The sequence below is a fragment of the Podarcis bocagei genome, assembly GCF_964188305.1.
Source record: "Podarcis bocagei genome assembly, chromosome: 10".
Classification (NCBI taxonomy): domain Eukaryota; kingdom Metazoa; phylum Chordata; class Lepidosauria; order Squamata; family Lacertidae; genus Podarcis; species Podarcis bocagei.
The window spans coordinates 30,719,453-30,732,933 of record NC_138135.1 but is presented as its reverse complement, the minus strand read 5'-3'; the positions used below and the strand labels follow the sequence as shown (position 1 = coordinate 30,732,933).

General features: G+C 45.8%; 1 protein-coding gene across 2 annotated transcripts; it reads left to right on the top strand.

Moving 5' to 3' along the window:
- On the top strand, positions 1-13,396 carry TXN2 (thioredoxin 2). Of its 2 annotated transcripts, none has more exons than XM_081211040.1 (4): positions 1-145; positions 4,178-4,458; positions 6,526-6,649; positions 12,672-13,396. In XM_081211040.1, the coding sequence occupies exons 2-4, from the start codon at positions 4,178-4,180 to the stop codon at positions 12,786-12,788; spliced, it is 522 nt and encodes a 173-aa protein (XP_081067166.1). In that variant the 5' UTR covers positions 1-145; the 3' UTR covers positions 12,789-13,396. The 2 variants fall into 2 exon arrangements, with proteins under 2 accessions (XP_081067166.1, XP_081067167.1); XM_081211041.1 differs by lacking the exon at positions 1-145 and adding an exon at positions 205-296.
- The last annotated feature ends 85 nt before the right edge of the window (positions 13,397-13,481 follow it).

Genomic DNA, 13,481 nt, shown 5'->3' with positions numbered 1-13,481 from the left:
TCAACAGCTTCCCTTTCGCCAGCCAATCATCCAGCTAGAATGCATACATTCCTCCCACGGCCGCTCCAATCGGCTGGCAGGAGAGTTCGGCCCGTCTGATTCCACAGTGTGGCGGCCGCGAGACACTGTAAAGAGGGGCTGAAAGGTGAGAAGGTGGAAGGGAGAAGGTCGCGCGGGGGGGGGGGGTCGTTGTCCCGCCTGCACAGCAGATGGGGGCCTGTGCCTGTTTACTCACGAGTAACACTTTCTCCGCTGGACCGGAGCTAGTAGAGGAAATGGAGGAGGTCAAGTGAAACGTGAATTACTTGTGATGATTACCATTATTATATTACTTCAACTTATATCCCGCCTCCACCAAAGAGCCCAGGATGGCAATTAGTTAAGCGGCACTAATAAGCTGGGCTTCATTTCAACCAGTTTGTAGATCAGACGAGATTGCCTCTGAACATGTGCAGAGTGCGCTTTTCTCACCCTTCCGTAACCGCAGCCTCTGGTTGAGGCCGGCGGAGGGGGTTTCTCAGATCGCGAGTCTTTGAGGCCATGGGTTAGATTCCGAGCTTCAGTTCTTCCTGTTCTAGAAATGAAAATAAAAGCTGTGGAATGGAAGCAGCCTTGCCAGCTCAGTTTCAGAAAAACGCCCGTCTCCTTCCCGATTACCAAATGCACAGGAATGTAACGGATGGAACTCATCACTTTCCTGCCCTATCAGGAAAATTATTCTCTCCCCCCACCCCTTGGCATATAGGTGCCAAAGTTAAAGGTGCGGGGAGCTGGCAAACTTGGTTAGGAATTAAGCTGACTGGAGGGTAACCAGGGTAGGACAGAAGGTTAGAAATATATATCCTTCTGTTATATTTCAGTGCATTTAGAGCAGTTAAATATCAACTGCATGTCAATAATGAGTTTGACCAAACTGCGGGAGGCAGTGGAAGACAGGAGTGCCTGGCGTGCTCTGGTCCATGGGGTCATGAAGAGTCGGACATGACTAAACGACTAAACAACAACAAATGTTTACCTAATACAGTACTGGGTTTTAATATTGTATTTGAATAATGCAACATTGCCTGCCTTTACTTAAGAAAATATCTTTTTAATCATCTGCACTAAATTTTGCAAACTTTGGTGTTTTGAAAGTTAAAATGTTTTATAAAAGGGTGGTTTGTTACAGAAAACATCCTTTATTGCATGTAAATGTGTTTTAGGAAAACACATTTTGAAGCAGATGCAATCAAAATTTGTTTCAAGGTGGGTGGGTGGTGCTAGGCCAAACCAACCAACCAACCAAAGAGGCAAACCTCATAAAGTGCTAAAGAAAACATATTTGTTTGGTTTGTGTTCTGCTTGTATTTTGAGGCAGTAAATAAAATAACAATTTTCCCATAGCATCCTTTATGAGTATTTTGGAAGGGACCTCATATGTCATTTAGTCCAGCCTATTGATGCAAGAAATTTGGTAGCTTAGTGCTGTTGTTTATCTGAGATTGGTGAAAATGCCCTCCTACTCTTCTGCATTGTACTAGCCGCTATGGAAGTGTCTTGCTGCTGTGGGGATAATAATCTTACAGGACTGTTGTGAAGCTTGCTGAGGTAATGAGTAATAGAATTATAGAGCTGGAAGGGACCGTGAGGGTCATCTACTCCATCCCCCTGGCATGCAGGAATCTTTCCCCCAATGTGGTGCTCAAACACACAACCCTGAGATTTAGAGTCTTATGCTATACTGACTGAGCTTTCCTAGAACACATGTCAAGTGTTTTGAACACTCAGAAGAGCTAGCTGTACTACAGTAGTTTGTACCATAGTTGGTGCATATAAGTGTTAGTTGAGCAGCCGGATTGTGGTTGTCAGGTAATGAATTTTAAGCATAACCAAAAAATGAAGTTGGGCAGGTTGCTTTCTACCTATCACACAATCAGTTGTGCCTCACTGGTTGTTAGGATCAGAATGGTAAAGCATTTTCCCACACTGAGAAACCCAGCCGAAATCACAGTGTTAATAGTGAAAGGAAGATGTTGATGTTCCAATATGATAATTGGGCCCACCGTGGCCAATAGAGGACATGGCTTGCAAATAAGAACTATTCAGTAAAAAGACTGGTATCCACCAACTTGGACTAGGCTAGAATTATAGGACTGGAGTAGCCAGGAGCAACAAAAAAGGAAGGTTTAAAAGTGTGATTTGACTGAGGAGTATCAATGATGGCTGGTACACACTGGGACTGGTAAAATGGAAGGAAGGGAGCCCAGAGTCAATGACAGGCAGAGCCAACTACTTTTTGGCTCAGTCCTCCTACCTGCTGCATTCTACAAGGACTGAGACCCAGGAGGAGGAAGGTGACAGCCAGTACAGTGGTGCCTCGCAAGACGAAATTAATTCGTTCTGCAAGTTTTTTCTTCTTGTGAGTTTTTCGTCTTGCGAAGCACGGTTTCCCATAGGAATGCATTGAAAATCAATCAATGCGTTCCTATGGAGACCGTCCGGGGACAGAGGGGAAGCGCCGCTCTGTCCCCTTTTTTGAAGCAAGGGGCGGAGGGGAGAAGATCACTTCTCCCCCTTGCCGCCCCTTGGTTCAAAAGGGGTCCGGGGAGAGAGGGGAAGGCGCTGCACCTTCCCCTCTTTCCCCGGAGCTTGCGGGGCTGGCAACGGGGAGAAGCGATCTTCTCCCCGCCGCCCCTTGCTTCAAAAGAGGTCTGGGGACAGCGGGGAAGACGCGCTGCGCTTCCCCGCTATCCCCGGAGCTTGCGGGGCAAGCTTCGTTTTGCGAAGCAAGCCCATAGGGAAATTCGTCTTGCGAGGCAACTCGAAAACGAAAAAACCTTTCGTCTTGCGAGTTTTTCCGTCTCGCGAGGCGTTTGTCTTGCGGGGCACCACTGTACCACTCCCTGGACTGGTTGTAAGCAGGAAGAAAGTTGGCTGAGGGCTTACTGAGATTTGTCCTAATGAACCTGCCTGCACTGGGAGGAGCTACCCAAACATCCCCTGGTTTGAAAGACTGCATATTTGGCCAAAGAAGGAGGTGGACCTGCCCTGCCAGACCTTTAAATTTCGTTGTGAACCATCTGCTTTTTGCTGCTTGAGAGAATGGCTGCTTCTTGAAAACACTGAAGTGTTGGACAATGGCAGACGAAGTTGATGGACTATATGGAATTGGCGGAAATGACTGGCAAGATCCAAGACCAGGAAGAAGAGTCGGTGGAAGAAGATTGGAAAAATTTTAAAGACTATTTATAGAAATATTGTAAAATTAAGGAATGTTAGAAAAATGTTGGAATGAAGTTATATGGCTTTAGTAGAAATGTCATAAGGAATTAAGTATAAATAGATTAATAGAAAATTAAAGGAAAAATAAGGCAAGAATGTGTTAAGATAATTATAGGATAGAAAACAGAGTAAGATGGAAAGGAATTGCTGAAACAATAGAAGTGGAATACAAAAAGGGAGGTGTGAGGAGGTCGCTGGAAATAAGTGAATGAAATATAAGATATTGAAAATGTTTGAGGTGTTTTTAAATTGTTTTTGTTGGTTTTTGCTTTGTTTTGTTAGTCCATGTAGCGTTTTTGTATTGTATTTGTATTGTTTTTTCTCTTTTCTTTTTTGTTTGTAGTATTGTGTTGAAAATGTTGAAAAAGTAATAAATATCATTTTAAAAAAGAAAAAGAAAGACTGCATATTTGTCCAGAGAGTTAAAGGGCGATCTTTTCTTTCATTCACCATAATTTCCGTATGCCCTTCATGCTGACATGTGATCTGACAGTGCTTAAGTGAGACTGAGCTGAAGGGTAAAGATAGTAGATAAGATTGTAACCCAAAAGGTAGTTTAGGTTAAATGTTGAGCCTGCAGGTAGGGCCTGCCCTTTTTTACTCTTCATTAGCCCAACACTTTGATGTGTGTGCTGTATGTGCAGTAAATATAATTGGTGTATCTGAAATTCTGGAGGGCATGGATAAGATAAAAGCTTGGGAACCTAGGAAGCAGGAGTATGGGCAACAGTGGAGACTAGATAGGGGCATGATTGGGGATCCTTGGAATTGACTGGAAAGGGAAGGAAACAGTGAAATAACAGGTAGGTCTGCGGGGTCTTGGTGGTGGGAATACACCAGCAGAGTTCAGGAAGCTGCAAGTGCCCCCACTGTTGACTTTCCCCCAACTGTGTTGCTTTTGTTTTTCATTTTGCAGATGGCCCAAAAGCTCCTCCTCAGGCCATTCCTCTCCATCCCTGCCAAACAGCTCTCTGGACCGCTCCGTTCACAGCCACCTTTGCTTCTCTGTCGGGTTTCAGCTGCACCCTGCAATCTCACCTGGCGCCTGCCCGTCCCCTTCACTACGGTGCCTGCAACTACTAGGACATTTTCCACTACTTTGGTCTTCAGGCACACCTTTAACATCCAGGATGGGGATGACTTCCAAGACAGAGTTCTGAAGAGTGAGAAGCCGGTGGTGATTGATTTCCACGCCCAGTGAGTGCAGAGGGTTTTGTTTCTCCTTGGCTTAAAGTTGTTGGCATCAGTTCCTGCCTGATCACTAGTTCATGTGTGTATTAGACCACAATGTGCACAAATGCACACCTTGGATAAATGATGTGGATGGTCCAGTCCTCTGAGTCCCCTTCTAGCTATGAAGTGCTTGTAGGGTGATAGTGACATGCAACATGTCCACTAATAGTAATTTGGCATCTTCCCTGTTCTGTTACTTGAATTATGTTAATTACATGCAACCAAAATATGCAGCTGCTGGGTTGCATCTCCCTGTTCGTTTGTTACAAGTCAATAGCAAAAGCTGAAAGGTTTTTATTTTATGCTTTTATTGTGTAGGTGGTGGCTGTTTGCAATATAGCTAGACCTATTCCCTAGCAATAAAGAGAGACTGCAAACATCTTTGTAGCTACGTGACCTTTCAGATCAAAACAGTCTTAGAAATTAACTTGGTTGAACTGTGTCAAGAGTCTGCCTGCAGCTCTCAAATGCTATTGGAGTTTTTGTTTTGCTAGACACTTTCTATGTCAGATCTGGGGGGGAGAGGAAGGAGATGAGAACCACTGTGGGGGTGGCTGCTTAGCGACCACAGAAGCAGTGGGAGCTAGCTGACTTCCTCAGTACCTTCATTCCAAATATGCCAGCTCAAAAGCAGTTAGTCCCAGACAGCCCTGAAGGGACGAAGGTAGGTGTGGCATGGAATAGCTTGGTCCAGGTGCCATTGCATCAAGGATTAGGAGGGTCCCCACCCCACACCCACAATCCCATGCTCTTCTTTTTGAAAGGGCAAAATATTGTTTTTATTTTTTTATTGATTTCAACAAAACCAAGCAAAACAATGCATGCTTACATTTTTTAATAACCCAAATGGCGCAAAGGCATCCATTCACTATTGTACTTCTGACTCAGTACAAAATTTGTCGCGGTATGTTTTGCAAGGGACCTTGATACATGAAGTCTCCTCTGCTCAGGTGCAAAACTGGTGTAGGAAAAAACAGCACCTGTGAAAACTGTCCTGTATGGCGATAACTCAAGGGTCTATTATGCCAAAGGTACAGTGCTTGAGAACTAGCTGTGGGATCCTAAATGAGTGTACTCTGGATCAAACAGATAGTTGTTGTGTGATCCCCACGTGTAGTGGTATATCTGGGGCTTTTTTACAGCTCTGGCTTCTGTATGCATAAGGAAAGGGTTCCAAGATGTTTTCAAAACACCTCTGTACAAGTATCTGGGTTCAGTTTAGGTGATGTGCTACAATTTTTCTCTTTATAGAGTTCTGCTCCCGTCCTTAGGAAACAGCCTAGCGTTAAAAACAATCTTCCCTGAGCATGTGATAGGATATAGTTTGACACATTACAGCAGCTTCTCCCAACCTGGTGACCTCCAAATATTAGTGGACTACATCTCCCATCATCCACAACCAGCACAGCCAAGGTCAGGGCTGCTGGGGCTTGTAGTTCAAAACATCTGGAGGGCACCAGGTTACAGAAAGCTGCATTGTGGTGCTCATGCCTTAATCAGAATGATCACATGGCAACTTCAGTGTGCAAACTCACTCTTGTTTAACCCTTAGGGCTCTCTCTGGCGGATGTTAGACCACTTTGTAAAGGGAATATAAGACCACCTGTGTTGGCTAGAGTGTATAATGGGTTTTTAAGGGCTCTTGGTGAAAATGGGGTTCTCCTGCTTTCTGTCCCACATTCACCCTATGGCGCAAACAGCATGAACGTGGCTCAAACGTACCTTTGAGTGTCCCTTGCAGGAAAACACCCCAAGCTGTCTATAAAGTGCTGCTTGTAGCTCTTGGCGCTTGAATTGTTAAAGCTGCTGTAAACCTGCCCAGCACATGCATGCCGTTCTTTAATTTAGCAAGACAGGCATCAATATCAGGCTTGATATTTAAAGTTAAGGGGGTTTCTCCTGCAGCTATTAAAGGCATGCTCACCCCAGAAAATAGGGGAGGAGTTCAGAGTGTTTTGAAAAGCTTCGCCTTTTTCCTGCTGCCTTTGCTTTTCCCTCACTGAACTCTGAATTCCTTTTCTCTCCTTGGAGGTGGTGCGGTCCCTGCAAGATCTTGGGCCCCAGGCTAGAAAAGATAGTGGCCAAACAGAAGGGGAAGGTGTTGATGGCAAAAGTAGACATCGACGACCACACAGACTTAGCCATTGAATACAAGGTAAGTGCTCATAACCCTCCTAAGAAATATACAGAATATGTGTTGTATAGAAGAACTTGGTTTGCTCTTCATTTGTTCTGATTAGGAGCCTAGGAAGAGCTGCCTTTTCCAACCTCTAGATGTTTTGGACTACAGCTCCCATCAGCCCCAGCCAGCACAGTTGTCCAAAACATCTGGAGAGCTCCAGGCTGGGAAAGGATGCTCAATGGGACTCATGGTCTTGACTAAGATAAACCAGAGATTGGTGACAGAAGATGGATTTATTCAATAAATTAATAGGGGAGCTGTGGCAGAAGCGAGATGAAGGTCCGGTGGTGCAAGAAGGCTTTGTTTGTGGGCAGAGAATCCCTGGGTGATGATAGAAGAGACTCTGGAGCAGCCAACTCGAGTCTTGGTGGTCACTGTGTGGGAAGAGTAGCTGCATTATGGAGGATGCCAAGAGGCAGGCAGGCATCAGATGGCTTAGAACCAGGCTAGCCCCCTGGACATTGGACTCCAACTGCCAACAGCCCCAAGAAGCATGGCCAGTGATTGGGATGATGGGAGTTGGAGTCTTAATAACATCTGGAAGGCAGGCTTTAGAAGGTGGCAGAACTGCAGAGAGTCAAGAATAGCATTTGTAACCAAGGTGATCATAAGCAGAGATGCTCATTCCCTGCAAAAGAAAGCCGTATTTCCAAGACCCATTTCCAGATAACAGTAAGCCTAGAAATTATTTTTTCATACAAGCTGGGATAGCTCAGTCCGTAGAGCACGAGACTCTTAATCTCAGGGTTCTGGGTTTGCTTGTTGAGCAAAAGATTTCTTCCTTGTAGGGGGTTGGACCATTTTGGAGGGTAGATGACCCTTGTGGTCCCTTCCAACTCTACAATTCTGTTATTCTTAACTCCCCCTCTCTTTTTTTAAGTTGGTTTGTTCTTTTTTTACAGAATCCTTTCTATATCAGCTACCAGATTCAATATGCAGAGCTTTACAGAAGGCTGGTCCTTTCCTCTGACGCTTAGGACATAAGAAGAGTTTTGTCTGATACTTAAATTTAGAAGGGTAGAGGGGCAGTGGAAATTGGTGGTGGACACTTTAAAAACAAGAAAAGCTATGCTTGGCCTTCCCTCTACATTCTCACTTAAAGGCAAGACCATAGCTTAGTGAAAGAGTGTACGCTTTTCAGGAATAAAGCCCCATATTGTATCTCTGTTAAAAGTGTTCCAGTTAATAGGCGCTGAGGCACCTAAGATCCTGGAAAGCTACTACTAGCTGAAGTAAGGAATGCTGGGCTAGAAGTCCAGCAACCTGGTGCTTTGTATAAGACGTCTTCATGTGGCAAAATGATTTTTGCTTCTTTTTAGTTTGTGGCCTTAAGATCCTAAACAATTTTCTACTCTGCTGGGCTTTTTGAGTCCTGCAGATTCCATGCAAATGGGCAGTAAATCTCCCGCTCCTATCAGTCTTCCCTCCCTCGCTCTTGTTTACAAGACAGCGGCCCACCATCTCAGCCTGGAAATTTCACAACAACTTTTCTGCAGCGGCAGATTCTTTGGAAGGGAGAGGGAGGGAGGGACCCCCTCTGTGAGCCTTGGAATGCCTGTACATTCCTTCGCGCAGGCCCTGACCTGCCCTGGGCTCCGGAGCTGTCCCAATGGAGCATCCATCCATGAAGTATTTTCCTGCTGCGAAAAAATTTCACAGGGATTCTTCCCAGAAGGGATTCAGCTCTGACCAGAGCTTCCTTCTCCTGATTCCCAAATAGGGAAGGCATTTGGACACCCTGAGCCAAAGTCCTGCTGCTGCTGCTGCTGCATCTTCTTCTTCAACGCTTGCTGGTGAAATGGCTAGGCATTTCCTGCTGACTTAGTTTATTGCCTGGGACAAATTCCTCATTTGTTAAACGGATGGGCCGGCCCTGCCCATGTCTCTTCCTCTTGCTTAGTTGGTCCTTTCTCCCTCTTTCAGGCCAGGGGCCCCTCCTTGCTATGCAACTTCTCCCACAGAGGCAGGAAGAGGGGCCTGTCTCAGCCTGCCACCACCTTCCCTTGAACTCTTTCAGTTTCCCCACCACCTCTTAACTTTGGCTTGCTGCCACCATCCCTTGTTATGTTCCAGTTGAGTCAATAGTGTTCCAGTGGTGACCCTTCTCTTCGCACAGCCGCTGGGTGATTTACAGATGGTGCTGTGAGTGGAATGGACAAAGAGAACTTCTGGTCTCCTTTGCCCAGAGTCCTGATGTCCCACCTCAACAACGTGACCTGTAACCAATCATTATTTTATATGCTGCCTTTCAGGTGGACCCAACGAAAGCAGTTTGAATAAACCTATTACGGCGAGAAGCAGTGATTATAAAATTAAAACCTAAAAGGCAGCTATTTGGCACGAAGAAGCTATTTCTGTTTCTTCTCCCCTTCCCTCAAGGAAATATGCTCCTTCAGAAGCCCCTCTGGCGGCATTTGGGGGAAGAAGTAGAACAAACCCACCCCTCGCGGGGTATGGGGTGAGCTAGAAAGTGGGTCAGCTGCTGCTCGTTTAAAGACATTGCCTAAAATTCTTAAAATAGCAAACACTTACCAGCCGTGAACCAAAAAGCATAGGAAGATAGGAAGCTGCCTTATATCAAGTTAGACTTTTGTGAAAGTTGTCTACTAAACTGGCTGGCAGTAACTCACTAGGATTTCAGGCAGAGGACATTCCCAGCCCTACCTTGAAATCTAGGCTTCGAACTTTTGTAGGTAGATGCTCATGTACACACACACACACACACACACACACACACTTCTTGCACTGCCAAGCATATAATTATAAAGGTCATACATAATACTCAAAACCTCCTGCCTAATATCTTCTTATGACCTTCATTCAGTTTCAAACCCTAATCACAGCTTTCTAAGGAGTCTTTGCCAGTTTTCAAAGAATGGAGGGCCTTAGCTGCCTGTCCTTTACTTAGCATATATTTTTCACCTGTCAGGAATTAAATTCAGATTTTGAGTCTGTCTTGGTATGGATGGGGAACGATTAAATGTTCCACACCCTATTGATTTACGCCTAGCATAGAAAAAGCCCTTGTAGTATTAAACTGTGGACGGGAAGAGTGACTCAGCAGTTAACATTCTTTGCATTCTACCCAGGAGACCTTGCTCTGCCCCACACTTCCTGTGTAACTTAGGGCAAGCCATTTTTATATACAGCTTGCTCTCTGCTTTGTGGCTGCAATTTGGGCATGGGGAGAATAAGGTACTGGATCCTCACTCTATAAAGTGCTTTTATTGCTTATTTGCATCCCACATGTCCCCACAAGTAAAGCATCTGGCTCTTTCTAAAAATGAAGAAAAGAGGAGCTTTCTGGGAGTGTTTTGAGGGCCCAGGAATTTTTATAGTTGTCCCCTAGAGGGCACTAAAGAACATCAATTAACCATAATCTATAATCTGTTGCATGTTGAGCCTTCATTAGGTTTTTCTTTTAAAAACACACACACACACATCCTGGAGTAACCATAGGATGTGGCACCCTTAAGGAGCTGCAGTGCATTGGCCAGCAGAGGGGAAAGGGTGGGGCCCAGCTGAAACAGGCCTTCTGAGCCCAGAGCGTTGGTGGAAAAGAGAAGCCAGATCTCCCAGGGCTTTCCATTGGGGAGGCTTTGCGTGTGGCAAATTGCTGATGGCTGCAAGACGCAGCGCAGCTGGGAGCCTGTTTGATGAGAAAGCACATTCCAGGGATGGACAGCAGGCAAGATAAGGATAGGACACGACCCAGTGGCTGAGCTGTCTGCAGATAAGGGCGCCAGAGGGGAGCTGTGGAATGTGTCAGCCCCTTCTGAAATATTTACAAATTCCTCTCTTGTCAGTCTCTGGACTACTTTAATGGGCTTGCTCACATGTGGGGGGGGGGGATAGCCTATGGTTTTAAAGCACTGGGCCCTGCAGTACTCAGCTAGCAAGCCCCTGCAGATCCTCTTCCTGTTGTTGCCTGATCCCTGGCTGTCCTCTCAATCCTTAGTCAAAACTGGGCAGTAAGAAGCTGATGGATCAATAAGCCAACTTGCAGGAGGGGGATGAGTGTAGCATGACTCCAGAAACGTGAGCTACATTCACACCATACATTTAGAGAGCTACAATACCACTTTAAACAGTCCCTGCTTCCCCCATGGAATTCTGGGAGCTGTAGTTTTCTGTATTCCTTTTACGGAGATACAATTCCTAGAGTGGATTAACAGTCAAGCCCTCTTCCCAGGGAACTCTGGGAGAAGGATAGGAGACCTTCTATAACCTCCCAGTACCTTTAACAAACGGCAGCTCCCATAATTATTTGCAGGGAAGCCATGACTGTTTAAGTAGTATCATAGTGCTTTAAATGTATGGTACAAATGTGGCCTTCTGGTGTTCTGCTTCACCACTCTTAGAATAAATATACTGATGGCTGGGCTATGTGTATTCAGTAGTTGTGCTCGACCCTTTAAGAAATTTGAAGGCCTCAGTCTGTGTTTAAAGCAGAGGTTGGATATCCCCCCACCAGATGTTGAACTGCATTTCCCATCATCATTCCTGGCCATTGACCATGCTGCCTGGGACTGATGGAGAGTCCCACAACATCTGGAGGGCCATGGGTTCCCCCAGCCCTGATATAAAGCATGTTACAGTGGCACCTCAGATTAAGTACTTAACTCGTTCCGGAGGTCCGTTCTGAACCTGAAACTGTTCTTAGCCTGAAGCACCACTTTAGCTAATGGGGCCTCCTGCTGCCGCCGCGCTGCCAGAGCACGATTTCTGTTCTCATCCTGAAGCAGAGTTCTTAAGCCGAGGTACTATTTCTGGGTCAGCGGAGACTGTAACCTGAAGCGTATGTAACCGGAGGTACCACTGTAGTTACTTTGGATGCAAATTCAGGTTTGAAACCGCCTAGCGAATCTCTGAACAACCCTTTGAAGGCAGAGGGGTGGGATTCCAGAGGACAGAGCTTCAGTGCCCTCCTTGTGACAGGCAGAAATGATTGTACAAAATAAGCAAATGTAGAGCCTCCTCTATCTAAAGCGGACACACACACATATCCTGGATGTTGTAAGTCTGTCATATTCACTCTTCAACCACTTTGACACCGCAAAGAGGGACACACCCATTTTTCTCTCTGCTTCTGTTTGGGCACAGTTAAAACCACATTTAGGGATAAGAAGTCAGTCAATGACATCTGCAGAACTGGAGTATTGCTATATGTGAACTTGATGTCAGTTGTGGGCTAGAAATAGATGATCAGGAGCCAAGGAGGAGCTGCTTAAAAGCTTCCTGTCTGGAAAGCTATAACCATAAACCCTCCAGCAGTACTATAAGTTCTGTGTAGCTATAAACCTGTGCAACTGGGCAGGGAGTGGGGGGAAGTAACACTTTCTTACCACATGGTCAGAGGTGATAGTCAGATGCCATGCCTCTGCACAGCTACACAAACTGCATGGTGAGCTTTTAAGCAGCCGCAGAGTGCATTCTGGTCAGCTCTTCCTCTTCCAGAGAGCCTGATTTTCAGAAAACTGGCAGTGCAGCTTCACACTGGGGCAGTTTCCTCCTTCCCTCTAGTCCAGGAATGGGGAAAACTGTGGCCCTCCAGATACTGTTGGACTACAACTCCCATCTTCCCCTGACCTTTGCCTCAGACTATTCTTGCTGGGCCTGATGGGAGCTGTAGTCCAGTCATATTTGGAGGGCTATAGGTTAGCCATCCCTGCCTTACTCTGTTTTCCAAGCAGGAAAGTGCATTTGTTATCATCAGAGTACCAGCAGAAACTTCCTTTCTGCCAAATGCAAACTCCATGCTGGAGCTGTACGCCTTTGACAGTCATTTTTCTAAAATTAAAACAACCCCCACCCCACCCCAAATCCAAGTGGTCCTGTTCAATTTCTTAGGAGCTCTCCAATGTGAGGAAGCATTAATCATTCACCTTTTTTACAGCGTCCCACCTTTGTTTTAATGTTTGCTTTGACTTCTGAAATGATGTTCACAGGTCAGTGGAGCACAGCTATTATTCTATCTTTCCTTCTTTGTTCCTAGGTTTCAGCAGTGCCCACAGTCCTGGCTATGAAGAACGGCGATGTGGTGGATAAGTTTGTAGGGATAAAAGATGAGGATCAGCTGGAAGCCTTCCTCAAGAAACTTATGGGACCTTGAGCAAGCCAGGCCAAGTGTGTGAATATGCCCCAGGACTTTTCCCCCTTTTTGTTTTTAAGCCTAGTTCCTTGGGAGGAGATGAGGGACAGTGGAACTGCCTTGGAGAAGTTGGGCTAGTGTCCGGTTTTGGGAGGGAACAGGCTGCACCCTTCTAGCTCAGCATTCTCCTTGGGAGGTGGGGACAAACAGCCATGGTTCTGAGCTTGATGGGAAGGCTGGTTACTCCGTGGGAGAAGAGGAATAGAGCCTGCTGCCTGCTTGCAAATAGCCATGGCAAGAAATGGAAGACTCCCAACAAAGACAGGGGAGAAGCTTCCCTCATCCTGCTCCAGTCCAGATCCTGTACAATTAATAGCTGCTGCCCGTGAGAGTTGGTGGCAGACTTTCTTAGAAAAACCAGTTCCCCTGCTACATCTCTCCAGTCTGCATCCTTTCCCACCCTCTCTGTCCAGGTGTACTTTTAAATCATGCGGCTCTCTTTGGCCACTGCTGCAACACACACCCCTCCCTGTGCGCTGCTGCTTATAAACCAAATGAAGAGAAACATTGTTTGGAATCTCCCCCCCCCCTTTTTTTTGGTAGATCTGTAATAAAGACAGCTTTAGTAATTGCTCCATTCCCTTTTTTGTAGATAATTCTTCATGAGCTGAGAGAGAAGGTTCTTCCCTTCTTCAGGAAAGCTGAAGCCCTTCC